This window comes from Rhea americana, unplaced genomic scaffold, assembly GCF_003343005.1.
Source record: "Rhea americana isolate MKP2758 unplaced genomic scaffold, rheAme1 scaffold_348, whole genome shotgun sequence".
NCBI classification, from domain to species: domain Eukaryota; kingdom Metazoa; phylum Chordata; class Aves; order Rheiformes; family Rheidae; genus Rhea; species Rhea americana.
In genome coordinates, this window is record NW_028186477.1 from 622661 (window position 1) to 637581 (window position 14921).

Consider the following 14921-nt stretch of genomic DNA (forward strand, 5'->3'; position numbering starts at 1 on the left):
GAAATAACATGGGTGAAACTTATTTGGAGGGAACTATTTTTGCATAATATAATTTGACTTAYTCAGAAGTTCTTGTCCAATTTAATTTTTCTTATGTCTGTTATAAGATATAAGAAAACAGATATATTTCTGTATCTGTTTCTTTAGGGGGTTAATTATCACTGCTTAATTTCAAGTTAATATGTTTGAGTGGTTACATTAAATCTAATCAAGAGGATATCTGAGCTTTGCTTTGGCAACAATGTAACTTAATAGGTGAATAATAAATGCACTTAGTTTTCTTACTTGGAAGATGGAGCATGGTGCATTTGCTGATCAAATTTGTGCAGTTGGATAGGAGTTGTGTTTTTAAAAGCAGAAATAATATGTACAAATCTATTAAATACCTAGTGCTGGATAAGCAAGGAAGAAATTGTGGTAGATTCTCATAGGTTTGAGTGCAACTGTTGTTGTTTCATAGTGAGGCTGAGGTTTTCAACACCATTTACACTCATTGTATCATTTGTCAAGTTAATTGAAAGTAACTTTTTTTTCTTCCACAAATGGGAACTGAAAATGCTTTTATGTAGTGGGAGAAATAGCACGTTGACTTCGTTATTAAGATTGAAAACTCCTTAGTGCACAGCAGCATGACTACTTGTAGAGTTTGAACTTAACTCATGTCCAGTTAAAGAAAGTATAATTAAACCTTGTAACAGTTTAAAATGTAAGGCTGGGCTCATTAATGCAACTTTCTAAAATTCAAACATCTTTAACTTGTAACTACAGCTCTTGAACCAGAATTACGATTGCGTACTTTTAACTGTGCTAAGCTAGTCTTGATGCACCTAAGCTATTTTTGTTGCAAGCAGCCTAAAGCAGAGCACAGCCATCCGTCTGTCCCCAAGGTGCACGTGACGGAGATTCCCTCTACCGTGGGGCAGTAACACAGCTCTTTCTCTTCCAGCTTGCGCACTCACTGTGACGCTACCAATGAGTCTGTATAACTTCTACAAGTAAGTTTGTTCCTCTGCAAGTCACCCTTGCCATGCTAAAACCTTYGCAAGACCACCCCCTCCCCAAACCCTCTTACAACTTGGATTTTTTAAGTTTTCTGATGACTGTCATTAGAATGACAAGGCGACTCTTACAAATCAGAAGGTCCCAGTTTGTAGGGCCCACCACAGAGTGGGCTGGCAGCCTGCTGAACTGGGTCTTGTAGAAGGACCACCAGCTGTTGAAGGCTTGCCCTGTTGTTCACAACCCATAAAGCTAGCAAGATGCTTCTGTAATTTAGGAGCTTTTTAACAATATTAACAAACAAGATGCATGTCTTCCTTGTGTGTCTACARTTATGGACTGATATCAACAGTTTTGGGTAACAGTTTGACCAACAAGATCTTACAGTTCACTTGTGGTGGCAGGGACCAGGTATCTTGTAGCTGTGGTTCCARGCATTCTCATTTCTTTGATCTCTTACTTTTCAGGGCCTATAAGAATAACACCTTGAAGCACCACTCTGTCTATGAAATTACACTACCACTGGTGTCGCCAGTATTGCTCTTCATGCTCTGCACCACTTGGATCTTTGTGTCACCAACAGACATCCTGGAGGTCCATCCCAGGCTCTTCTATTTCATGGTTGGAACAGCCTTTGCTAACATCTCTGTAAGTGTTTTAAGCTCTGGTCTATCCTTTGGGAAACTGTGAAGTGTCCCAGAATGCTTGGGAGACAGGAAGAAAAAGACTAAGTTCTGGCTGGAAGAAAGAAGGGAGATACRAAGATCAGCTTAAAACAGCTTTCCTATTTGTTCTGTCAGTCAAAGCAAAATAGGAAAGTGGCAGAGGTTGTAAAGTCTGCAGATTTCACCGGCGTTTCTGTACCGCAGCTCTCTTGAGAAACCAGAGAAATAGTTAAATTGCATGCATTCTGTGTTGTGAATAGCAGACTGCTAATACTKAGGGAGTTCCTGCCTTTTTTGACTAGACTTAAAGTGAGAGGGACTAAAGCTTTTGTCAAAATGTGATTTAGCTGCATATTGCATTTGTATTTGCTTGAGACCTGTGCAAACAAAGCCATCTGTGCTCGCCGTCTCAGAGGCGCAGCCGTGTAGCTCTGTGTGTCCGTGTTCTGGGTCTGGCAGCTGAGCCTGCTGCTTGGCAGGAAATTCTGCAGATAATGCAGGGGAGGCTTGATCAACTCAAGGGAATTTCTCTTTCTTTGAAAGATGCCCTTGATGCCTGCTCTCCTATGGTCTGCCCTGCTTCGTGTGCCCTGAAGGAATTCTAATGCAAAGAAAGATCCTGAGTTTTCTAGGGGGAAGTCAGTGGCGGTAGTTGTAAGCACGGGTGTTGGTACATATTCATGCATGACCTTCCTGTCTGCATTACGGATAGCTCTGCCTTTGTAGAGTCAGTACCGGATGCGAGCCAGGGCACCTCTAACAGCGCTCTCTTCCTGCAGTGCCAGCTGATCGTCTGTCAGATGAGCAGCACACGCTGCCAGCCTTTGAACTGGATGCTGATCCCCATAGCAGTGGTGCTCTTTGTGGTGATGTCTGGACTCGCACCAARTAGCGAAACAGTTCTCCTGTACTTGTTAACTGCTCTCCTCACCCTAGCACACATCCACTACGGAGTGATAGTGGTACGTAAACTCAATACTTAGGTTTTGGGCTTAGCTGCTGTCTCTGATCATAGGATTTAYGTGGATGGTGGTGTTGGCCTGGGGTGGAGAATACTCTGCTTAAAAATAGGTATATTGGTGAAATAGTTGGGGGCACCTAGCTTTTTTTTTAACACTGTCTGTGACCATGTGAAACTTGAAGCGAATTCCTTACAAGACTGTGTGGGCTGCTGCATAGGTTGGAAACAAGCTTTTCACGATGTGTTGGGGGGCTGTTGTACCAGAGGTTGGTTTGAAATAAATACTTACATCTCTGCTGCTGCGTTTAACTTGTCTTAGTGGCAGTTGCAGCTTAGACATGAGCCGAGTTGGGCACGCAAGCCGAGATGGGTCACCAGTGAGATCACAAGGGTCAAACAAGCTGTGATCAAACCGGGTGCTGGATGTGAAGCTGTGACTTAAGTAGGATGCAGTAACACGGACCCGGTGGCAATGAGGGTGTGAGGCTGAGTTCCAGGCGCTTCGTCTGTGTTGGCACACGCTGTATAAGCCCTGACGTCTGGCCGAGGTTGGRCTCCCTGCCACAGAACCTCGGGCAGCAGGAAGGGCCATCCCAGTACATACCCAGAGTGGCGGATGTTTCGTCCAGATGTTAGGCAAGAGTTCCCAATTTAGGATTTCTAGTATTTAAAAAATCAAACTACTGTTGCCGTTAGTCTGGCTAACGAGCTCAATTTGTGACCTTCCTGGCATGCCCTGYGTATGTTGCTGGGAGAGCCAGGATGGGGAGGGGAGGTGTTGCTGCAGAGAACACAGTGACATTGCAACTGCTCAGCCTTCGCCCCTGCTGCAAGGGCTGTGTAGAGATCCAAGGACTGATTTGCTCCCTTTGCTCTGTGCAAACRCTGCCTGACTCCCTGAGCTTGATTAACAGAGAAGAGAAAACTAGCTCTGAAGAGTCCCATTGTGCCCCAGAACGCTGCTGAAAAACTAGGGCAAATGACCCTATRTTCCCTGCAGAGCTGGTTGCTACCATGTATGTACCCCCTCCTTGGAAMGCCCTGTCTCTTAAGAACTTCGGGTTTAATACGGAGCCTCTAGAGTCAAGCTTGAACTGTACTTATAGTAAGGAAGCAATTCCCAGGTTGTCTAGTCTTTCCAATTAGTGTAATGAGRCTTCTATGCAAGAAGGATCTGATTAGCTAAGTAGCTTAAATAAGTTTGGTCTTGGAGTCATAGATGAAGATGGGGGCTGATGAGAAGGTGTAATCCTCCTACCTAACCGTGCTTGCCCAACGCATGCAGTGAGTTTCTCAGTGCTCTGCTCAGCTGAGTTTGTGTTTCCCCCATCGACCCACTCCAGGCCAATCTATACAGTTTCCTCTACTAGGATAAAAGAGCCTGTATTGAATTGAGTCTTTTAAGGCTCTTTGAATGGCATATAATCCAATTTGTTACTCCCAAATCAGGAATAATTTGGGAATAAATTCTCTGTCCTGACTTGCTGCCTGACTCAGTGTCTCGTGTGGTTCAGCACTACTTGTTTCAGATTCTTGTAGTGACTTTTGCTTTACTATCACCAAATGCCTGTGCTGCACTATGCTTTTTATGCTCTTGTCTGCTGCTCTGCTTCTTTATAGTTCTACAGTTGCTAGATCACCCTAATATGGAAAGAAAGAGGCCAAATACCTGAAGCAGAGTAACTTCTTTCATCCTGTAAACTGGAAGTSTCTAAGCTATGGGAGGGTTACTGTAGCCAGTGCAGTCACAGCATCCTCCTCCTGGTTCTCCTGGGTGGATTCATGTCCTCACRAGCAGTTGCTGATGCTTGGCAGCGCTTCATGCACCCCAGACCCAGCTGTGGCTGGTTCTGCACAACTGCAGTGGCTGGTRGAAGTGGGGACTGAGCTACTGGAGGATCAGGTGAGGGCAGGGAGCTTGGATCCTGGTGTGGAGGCTGCAGGGAAGCAGTGGGAGAGGAGGTGATGAAGTTGTGTGTCTTCCTGAGTATAATGCAGACATACCTAAGGTCTGTCACTGCTGTYAGCAATAGACACCCCAAACTGTGCTGTTTGGAGATGTCTGACTGCCAGCCTGGCACTGGGCAGAAGGGCAGCTCCTGTGTTTGCTGGTGGCACTGGTGCCTGGGGAGAAGCCCTTTGCCTTGGGCTGGGAGGAAGCAAGGAGTGGTGGGCTTGGGGAGCAGGGCGAGCAGGCCCCCTGAGGCCTGGCTGTTAATCCATCACTCTGTGTGCTGCCAGCCAGAGAGCACTTAGAAGTAAATGGTGTTTCTGGGGTTAATGGCCTAGCAGAACTCTGCGCTGCCTTGCCTTGAAAGAACATTTCCTGTTGAAGCTCTTAATCCTGTGTGGTTTTCTCTYTTCCTCAGAAGAAGCAGTGGGAGCTTTCTTTCTGATGCTAGTGTAAAAGGGGCTTTGTCGGGGATGTTGAACAGCTCCTACAGCGTTACATGCAGTCTGTATCTGTATGTCTCAGGGAGCGGCCTCCCCAGACAGTCCCGTGTCGATCAGGCCCGTATGGAGAGTGCTGTGAGCAAGCTGCCCTTGCAGGGAAGCAGCTGGAGGAAGGAGGCTGGGCTCTGCCCTTTGCAACCTAAACGAGCAGTGCTTACCCGAGGCGCCTTGTGCCGCTGCAGAGGTTTGGCTGACAGTGCAGGCCCAGTACTGTGGGTGAAGACCTGCGTTAGATCTCTTTGCTGGGGTATATGTCTGTGAGCAGGCTTGATCCTACTCACTGTACAAGTGCAGTTATAACCCTTACATAACCCATCTTTGTTTTCATACGGTGTGAGATATTTGACTCCCAGTTTTAATTGTGAAAGGATTTGGGGAACAATTTTCCACGTAGATATCTGAGACCATCAAATTAATTTAGGCAAGATATTAAAAATATTGCTCAAAGACGCAGAGAGGGATTGGTGCTGCAGGGTAAAATCCTGAGTGCCTGAGTTTGGGACAGGATGTTTCTGACCTTCTCCTCTGATGGGAGGGCAGGATGGAGCTGAGCATGCTCCTGGACAGGCCAGGCTGTTTCTTCTGTTCCTCATATCTCTCTGGAGGAACAGCTCTGGGATTCAACTGCTGTAAAACTGTACTGTAAAACTCTACCATATGAAGCCACTTGGGGAAGAGGGTGGAGAAATTCAGCCCTACCTAGCGCAGTGGGAGAAGTTGGCACATGGCAGGACCACATCCTCCAGGACTCTCCACCTGACTGATCCTGATGTTGGGTTGGTAAGGGCAGAGCTTAGTGATTAGGAAGGGTGGCATGTCTGTGTACTTGACCAGCCTTGTGACATGGGGCAGATGCTGTAGTTCAGGTCTGCTCTGCCCATGTGGAGCATGTAGGACCTGCTAGCTGGTCTGGGGCTCTGCGTGGTCTGGGAGCCAAGAGTTTAGGACCATGCCAAACAAATAGTGGCCAACAATGAGAAAATGGTGCAGGAAGGTGACAGGGCTTTGTCATCGTGGCAAAGAACTGGTCCAGCTCTCTRCCCCCTTTCCTTCTCATCTGCCTGAGTCTCACTAACTCAGTCATCTTGTCTGCTTTGTCCCCAGGTGAGCCAGCTGAGCAGGCACTTCAATATACGGCCTTTCTCACTAAAGAAGCCCACAGCAGATTGACTAGGAGTGGAAGAAGAGAAAATCAGCTTGCAGTCTGCAGAAGTACTGTAAATAACTGCTGCAAATACCTGTAAATACTTCAACCATCACCACAGATCTAAACCTATCCTCTGGACAGACATCAGGGCAAAGTACTCACGGTTTCCAGTGCAGCCAGGGCAGGATTGGTACAGGATGACCCCCGCTGCTGTGTGAACACAAGCCTACAGTTATTCGGTGAAACTGGACAAGGAGGGTAGCCTTTCAAGTCTCTATTACTGTATATTAGACCAGCTGAATGTTCCCATGAAACCTCAGATTCTAGCTTTTGCTCAGATAAAGCTGGTTGGGGACGCAGATGACTTTACCTGAGCAAAGCACCTTGACCTGTCACCAAAAACAGCATAGCAACTGATTTCTACAAGGTCAGGGGAACACCCTGGTGGTAGGGGGACTCCTCTCTCTCCCTAATCCTATGAGATAAATGTCGTCCTGAGCCGGTACTTAAGGAACATCTAGTGACAGTTCTGTCCTGCCTTCCTGCACTTGCCTTTTCAGGCAAATACTTGCAACTTCTTAAGAACAATTTCTAGTAGTTCCACTTGAGGAGTTTAGGAATCAAGATTCAGTTTCATTTAAAAGTGGGAAGGCAGCTTCCCTCTCCCCTGACCCAGCTGTGGGTACCAAGGACCATGTCTTAACACTGTTCTTGTCTGTCCGTGTGTGTTCCCTGACTGGCATTTGGGATGTGGGCTTAAACTGGCAGTGGTTAGGGCAAAAAAGGTGGCATAAAACAGCCTCTGTAACACAGAGCCAAACTCTTCCTTCATACTAGTATGAACTTGCCRCTCAAGGTCAACTCCGTTGGATCATTACATGCTGCCTGGACCTCTTGTTTTGTAGCCAGGCCCACTCTGCACATAACCCTTCCCACTAGACCATCAGCAGCAAATCCACAGCTTAGAAAAGCACCTTAATAAATGTTGCGTGGTTGTGTGTGTGTTCACTTCCAGAAAGCTTACAGGTGTGTGTGGCGGGGTCCTTTTCAAATACCATTTTTTTTCAATACCGTTTTCCCCAGCAGCTGCATGTCTCATCCAGGGATATATTTGTTTACTGTCCATTTGTAAAAGGCATATTTTCATTGATTTATTTTTTAATTTGTGGTTTTTTTCCACTTGAGTGGGGTGGTGAAGACTGAATGCTGATTTTCTTTTTTTGATCACTTTATTTAATGAAGATTTGTGCTTGAATGAAGAGTGTAGCTTAAACCCAGGCTCTGGAAAGGCTGCATCCGGAAGTGAACAAGCACAACAGATTGTTCATATGTAATTTACCATGGGAACAAAGTTGTTTATACACCGATTATTGTGCAACGTGGTTTGTAGAAGCTTGGTCACAGAATTTTCCTTCTGCAGGAGAACAATCTTCCTGCTGTAGGAAACCTTCAAACTGTAACTACTATTTAATGCTTTTTCTTTTGTAAATTCGAATCATTGTCATGCAGACTACAAGACTTGAAATCTTGAATTTGGTTCACAGCATTCACTGTATGCGGAGCACAACTGCTCTGTGTGTTTTCACGTGTGAAATCATGGTTGGTTGGTCATGGTATGCCCCGCGAAGAGAGAACTGGAGTGTTCATCTGTGCTAACGTTGCGGGGAGGGCTTGGCGTGGGAATGTGAGACTAAATGTCTTTATGTTCATTTGTCTGTACGGCTATGTGTCTGGAAAAGGGTGTCTAATCTGGGAGAGGGAGTAAATGGTTTTCAGAGTTTATTTAATAAAGTAGCTTATTCTATATATTTTACTGACATTGTACAGAAAAAAAGAATCAAGTGTACAGAGGATTTGGGCTGTGCTTGAATTTTGACTCTTGCTATTTAATGAAATATAATTATGAGGGAGATTTAAATCACAGTTGCACAAGAACTACAGGGAACTTTGAAAGGGGACACAACAGTTATTTATGGAATGTGTTCAGATAGAAAAAGTGTGCTAGCAGCACTGACACAAAGTGAAGCTTGAATGATTTCTCTCTAGTCAGGTGGTTTCAGGACCAGGGAATAACTGAGCTGCTGCCTCAACTTTTCAGTTGAGTTCTGGGGTCCCAAGGCTGGAGCTTGTGTTGTCCTGTGTCTTCTCATTAGCACAACTGGCTCTAAGTCTGGCCCAGTGCTAATGCTGCAGGAAGATGTCTGGTCCTAAATCTTGGGATGTCGCATCGTCTCATCTACCTTTGGGCTAGTGCTCTTCAGTAACACATAGGAATATATCCTGGAAAAAAAGCCCTTTGTTTCTAAAACTTAACATATTAAATATAAGCAGGACTTCCTCTCTAAAATCCTGCTAATAGCTCTCAAGCTGTGAGACAAAGACATCTCTTAAAACCTGGAACCACTTCCTATCTACACAGGCTTTATCTTTGGAGAGTCCTGGATTTTGGTGCCTTAATTTATTGCACCTTCAAGCTAGAAAAATAACTACTAAAATTAGTGCTGGAAAACAAGCTCATTTGTCTCTAGTGCCACTTATCACAAGGCGGGCTTACGGCAAAGCGAGGTGAGAGCAGACCTGGATCGTGGTGCACATCCGACTCTGCTCCTGACACGTTCTGCTACAAAGCTGTGTGGATTTCTGTTTGAACTATTTTAAACTAAATCRCTGCTTCTCACAGGTTCTAGGGGAGTGGAAATACTTGAACAGAAAGACCAAACTGATTTTGCCATGATGGGGTGTGGCATGCTGAGAAACAAATTATTTATTAACAATAATGGTTTTGTTTTAAGTCTTAAGAATAAATGTATTCCTTTCTCACTAAAACTATCTGAGGGTAATTGTATTATGGCAGTGCTTAATTGCCTTGCTGGTTAGGCTCTGTCTTCAGGTCTCTGTCTCTGTTAATGGACAGTCCTATTGGCACAATGATGCTCTCTTGGGAACAGACAGAATCATGGTCAGCTCTGGTAATATATGCACTCTCCCTTTTGTTTTTCTTATCAAGTGTATGAGAGCTGGTCTGTGTTGTCTCTTCTTCCAGGCATAGTTTTAATCATACTTCCTTAATTACTGAAGGACCTACTGAGCTGATAATGAAGCTGTTTTATGCTTTCCTAAATCTGTTTCAGTACTGCACATTTTATCTCTATCCAGAATATTGCCAGGAAAATACTAGCTTTGGGAGTGGTGTTGAGGGCTGCAGTCCTGCRGGACCCAGGCCTTGGCTGGAGAAGCCGATGCACGTCATGTGGCTCCTGTGCCACCGAGTCCTGCTGCTGGAACGTCCATGTCGTCTCCTCGGGCTCCAGGCACATCCTAGCACCGCAGAAAGAGGTGGCCAGTGCTGCCAGCTGCTCCTGTTTCTTACAGTGCTGTGGCTCGTGCTTTGACCTGAAACAGGTTTTTTTTTTTGAAAGCCTGGGACACATTAACCAGAGTCACTGCAGGAATCCTGTAGCTGAAGTGGAGAGGCAGCCTTCCTTCCAGGCAGGGTTAATCCACCCGTTTTTTTTTTTTTTAAACTCAGTTTTGTGGTTCATATCTGCAGCTTCTGCCTCTGAGCAGATCCAGGAACCCAGCTCAGGAATTAACAAGAGGGGCCAGAGCTGAGGATGAAATGTAGCTTTGGGGACCTCTTGGAGTGTGGGTGAAGTGGCTGTCACACTACCAACATCCCARCTACAGCAGCTGACCTGCAGGCTTACAAACGCAGGAAAATCAAGCACTTAAGTATTGTGGTTTTAGCTGGTTCCTTTCCCACAATGTGTCTGCAGTGCGATTAACTCTCCTCTGTGCTCAGTTGCTGCAGGATCTTGGTAATGGCCTCTTCTGGCTCTTGAATGACAGTAATCTAGTAAAGGCAGCTTTGCCAGAGCCACAGGAGCAGAATGTTAAAAGCATGAACTTCTAAGGCCCTTGAAACATGTATTTAAGCTCCTTAAATAGAGCTTGCCTGATGCTACTTTCCAGGAACATTGAGTACCTGTAGCTTTTAGTCTGAGAGCTGTTCGATCTGTGCCTCTGAATAACGGGTCATTTCTAGTAAGGCCCCTTAATTTTTACCCCCTGGGAGCATTTATACCTGCTTGTAATAGGTCTTGAAAGTCTCCTCTAGACAACTGTTGCTTTTGAAACTTAAGATTTTTTTTTCTTTTTTTATACTCTCTTGCATCCAAGAGAACAGTTGCTTTGTTTGCAAAAGCAAGCAGTTAGCTAAAGCTCTGGTGATCTTAGCTCTTGGCAAAACTGCATTGAGGTKTTGTATCATTTTCAAACTTGCATTTAGGTTACTTGCCTGAAACAGTCTTGTTTCTAATTGTCCATTTTTGGTTAGCTTGCATCAGTTATGCGGAAAGTGTGAATTCTTGTGTGCTGAAGGGTCCCTCTCTTTACGCACCACCRCCCCAAAATCTTCTAGTGCGGTGTCAGTCTTGCTTAGGTGCTGTGGGGTTGACTGGGCAGAGRTGGAGCTTCAAGCTCGCCGGCTCCTTGCTCCTCCGGCGCAGATCTGCAGCCGCGGGGGAGCCGCAGCTCTGAGCGCCCTGCCTGCCTTACCCGCCTGTTCTACCTCCCGCGCTGCGGCGGGAGCAGCGGTCGGGGCAGCGCGGAGGCTGCTCGGTGCGGGCCCGGGGCACGGCGAAGACGGACACTGCTCTAACCCGCTTATGGAGATGGTCTCTGTTAGCCCATGGATGCTCCTTTGGCCCAGCGGGTGCCTCAGCCCGGTGCTCTTCGCCCCAGGCAGCGGGGAAGGGAAGGGAGCAGAGGAGCTCTGGCAGCCCAGCCTGGGCTCTCCCATCAGCGATGGCCTCGGTCAGCGGTTTGTTCGCTCTGCCAGGGCCGTTGGCAGCTGCTGGTTTGGTGTAGTTACTTGGGGGTTTGTTTTGCCTTTTTGACTCCAAAAGGCACCGCTTGCCGAGGCGCTTCAGTGGTCCTGGCCGGGCAAGGCCTCCCAGCGCCCGGGGGGAGCAAGCACGCGGAGGGCTGGCGGGCTGGAAACGCCTCCGAGCGGGAGCCCGGGGGACCGCTGCCCTCGGCGAACCCCGCCGCAAAACCGCCCCGACGGTGCCGTCTCTGTCCGCAGCGGCCGGTCGTGACAGTGAGTCAAGGTTTGGGCCCTCCTTAACCGAAATCTTACCTCCGCCGCGCGGGGCGCCTTGCTTGGTACTGATTCTTGAGCTTTTAACTGAAACGTGCTCTGGTTTTAGCAGCGATTAACRCTCCTAGTCGCCAGCCCCGTCCCGAAGGGGAAGGTTGCTCGTGCAGGGATGCTCTCAGCCCAGCCCTCCTCTCGAGCGAGCGCTGCCTCGAAGCCTCTTTTCCGGTTGTAACCCTGCAAGCGAAGGCGAAGCAAACCCGTGGAAGAGCAAACCCGTGGGCTGGACAGGGAGGAGAGGCTTCCCCGCGAGTCGCCGGCGGGACCTGTTGCCTCCGCAGCCCGGCGCTCTCCCGCGCGGACGGCGTTGGCCGGTTGCGGGCTCCGAGGAAGCCCCGCGAGCCGGGTGCGGGGCTGGGACCAGCCCGTCCCCTTCCCTTAAGCGCCGACCCAGCAGGCAGAGCTGCCCACAAGCAGTTTTGGGGCTGCCGCGTTCCCGGKGCTCCCGATCCCTTCGCCAGAGTCATCCTGTTGCTGGGAGTTTAGGTACTGAAGTGGGTTTGAATTACAGTCTGTTAAATGCTATTACTGAAATATTTRTTGTGTAAAAAGACAGACAAAAATCTACTAAAGTTCACTGAAGAATAAAATTTTCCAAGCCTTTTAATGGTGTTCGTCCGCCTTTTCAATTAATCCTAGCRGGAGGTGGAGCGGGGCGCAGAGGCTTGCGTGGGGCGGGTGCAGCAGCACCTGTCACCAGAAACTCCTCCACCCCCCTGGCCTCACTCCGAAAGGCCCTGGAGCAAGCTGGTATGCGAAGAGCATCACTGCGGAGGTGGGCTGGCTGTGCTGAGACACGAGCCTCTGGGGAGAGAGCGGAGCCTGGAGCCGCGGGAGGTCCGAGCAGCTCTTGTACTGTGTGAGGAAAASCGAGTGCTGGGGGCTTCGGTAGCTTGGCTCAGCTCCACGGCACTAGCAGCCCGGCTGTCAGGGCTCGGGCATTGAAAATCCRCAGGGCAGGCGCTGGAGGAGAAGGGGGTCTTGGCTGGGAGCTGGTGCAGGCCCCTGCCAAATGCTGCAGGTTCCTCTCGCCTCTCCAAGGCAGAGGCAAGTTTCTCTTCCATCGTATGGATCCCACCAGAGTGAAGTGGCTCTACCAGCTGTAGGCTCTTCTCCTTCGCTCTGCCACACTTAGGCACAGGGGTGTCTGCACCTGTGATGAGGGGGGCACCTGTTTGCCTGAACAGGCTCCAACAGTAATTGAGTTTGGAGTAATTGGGCAAATGAGTGGACAAATGCAGTAGCTGCATTTGCAAGTGGCCCTGGAGCCCCTTGTTGCTTGAAGACCTTGGCCCTCTGCTCTTGACACCTTCCGCAGCCCTGCAGCTCTGCTGTCGAGCTTGCCTGTGCTGGCTGCGCTCCTGGGGAAGGTGCTGGGAGAGACCTCTCTGCTGCACTGCACTGGTGGGGAGGGTGGGAACAAGGGGCCCGGCTGCACCAGGACCAGCAGCCGCTGGGGAAGGCTGGCAGGCTCGGCTGAAGCTTTTCTTTCTTCTGCAGAAGTTGCTTCCCCTGAGCTGGGGGGAGAAGGTGGGATGCATGCATGGAAGCTCACTCTGCAGCAAGCCCAGCTGGTCGTGCGGGGTCACAGCTCTCCTGGAGCAGCGGAGTTGGGCAGTTCGTGGCTTTGCCCTGCACACAAAGGGCCTCCTCTCCCCGCACAGTGCGGGACCTGCTTCAGGCTGCCCCGTGCGCGGCGGCTGGTCGAGCCTTGCTGGGCACAGGCGGCTCTGGGTCTGCCCTTTCTCCAGGCTACATGCCCTGCTGTGCGACACATGGGCCTGGGGTTAGCCTTAAGCCCCACACAAGTGATTAACCTCTAAAAAGCCCTTCCAGTTGATGCTGTTTGCATGGACAGCACCCAGGGCTCAGCCAGCGCTGCAGCTGCGCCCGGCCTCTGCGAAGGGGCTGCTGGTGCTCCCAGGGGCGGCTCTGCTCCAGGGAGGGCTGGRAAGATGCAGTGGACAAAGGCTCTGAATTTCACTAGATGACCCTTCCTGCCCTTTCCGAGCAGGGTTCATGGTCTGCTCTCAAGGTTGCTCAGCCAGATGCCTTCTCAGTCACAGTGCTGCAGTGCTCAGCCCAACCACCCTCAGGAAAAAAATGCCCTCCCCGAGCCCCAAGAAGAGGTTGGGTAACGCTGGAAAYGGTGTTTTCTTGGTGACAACTTGAYGGTGTGGATCCTCTTAGTAACCCAGGCAGACGAGTTGGGTCTTGGCTCTGCCCAGACAAAGCTCCTTGGGATCACAGCGATCTCGCAGCGGTGCTGTCAGTGCCCCAGTGCTAATCAGGGTGATCCAAGCCTTATCCCTACACGAAAGCAGACTGAGCTTCGCACAAGGGAATAAGCTGCTCCTCGCATCTGTTGTGCTCGGGTCCAGAAACCGCAGATGCCTGTTTTAGCTGAGGAGACTAAGGTCATGAACGAGGGAAAATATCCAGCAAGCTGCAACCCTGCCTCACGCTGGCGCGGGGGGAGCGGAGCCGGTGTCCTCAGGGGCTGCTGGGGACCTGCCGGCCAGACTGGGTGGACTCTGCTGGGCAGGGATGGGAAGATGACCCGGAGGCGCAGTCCCTGCTCRGCCAGCCCCATGGCAAGGGAAGGCTGCAGCGTCGGGGGCTGCCACGTGCACGGCAGGACGCCCCTCTTCAGGCCTCGGCTTCTGAACTGCGCTTTGGCTTTTGCCATAGTTTAATACTAGAAAGACTGGGGTTCTGGCGTTGTTTTTCCCCTTCWAATTCTGCAGTCCTGGTGAAGATCTCTGGATTCCCACCTTGCTTGCTGGCRCCAGCTGTTAGCGACACCGTGTAAGAGCTACGGAGGGGCCTCCCAGCACAGCCCAGAGGCAGGAGCCAAGGTCCCCTGTCCCGAAACAYGAAGGGGAAAACAGCAACATGAGGCTGCTGAGAAACAGCCTTGCAGGGGAAAATGGAAAAGGGCATTAAAAAAGGACGTAGGTACTTTTTTTTTATGGTGAGAAGTGAAGGGAGGCAGTTAAAGAGAAAGACCTAGCTGGACCAGATGATCTCCAGAGGTCCCTTCCAACCACAACTGGTCTGTGTCCRTGATGGGGTGAAGGAGAGCAGCCAGTGAGCTGCAGCTGCAAGGAAGGGAAGAGCTGCTCTCCCCCTTCCAAACACCCCTCGGGGGCTGAGGGCATCACGCTCTGTGACCACAAAACTGCGGATGAGTCACGGATGAGTCGGGCCCAGAGACCTGAATTGCTGTTTTGTGTGTGCAGCTCTGGTTGTGCCCAGGAAGGCCCAATGGTGGCACAAATCTAAACGGAAAGGAACTGACTGGTGGCACCTTTGCTCAGGGCACCGGGGTCTCCAGGCAAACATCTCAGTGTAGAAAGCCCTGCTTCTACTCTGGAAACTCAGGGAGGACCCAGCTGACGTGTGGTGCAAGATACCTGGCCTGTGCCCTAAAATCCCCCTCTACCAGCTGCCAGCTGCAGTGAAGGTGATGTCCCACGCCATTCGCTCAGCGGTGGTGAGAACAAGGTTCATCTTCACAGTGGTTTCAGTCCAGTG

General features: G+C 49.5%; 1 protein-coding gene across 1 annotated transcript in view; it reads left to right on the forward strand.

Moving 5' to 3' along the window:
- Positions 1-8039, forward strand: part of SELENOI (selenoprotein I) — a 33763-nt gene extending 25724 nt beyond the window's left edge. The window contains exons 7-10 of the mRNA XM_085311734.1: positions 947-995; positions 1467-1647; positions 2444-2626; positions 6184-8039. Of these exons, the coding sequence (XP_085167860.1) occupies positions 947-995; positions 1467-1647; positions 2444-2626; positions 6184-6300 (530 nt within the window). The 3' untranslated portion in view covers positions 6301-8039. The remainder of the gene's footprint in view (positions 1-946; positions 996-1466; positions 1648-2443; positions 2627-6183) is intronic.
- The last annotated feature ends 6882 nt before the right edge of the window (positions 8040-14921 follow it).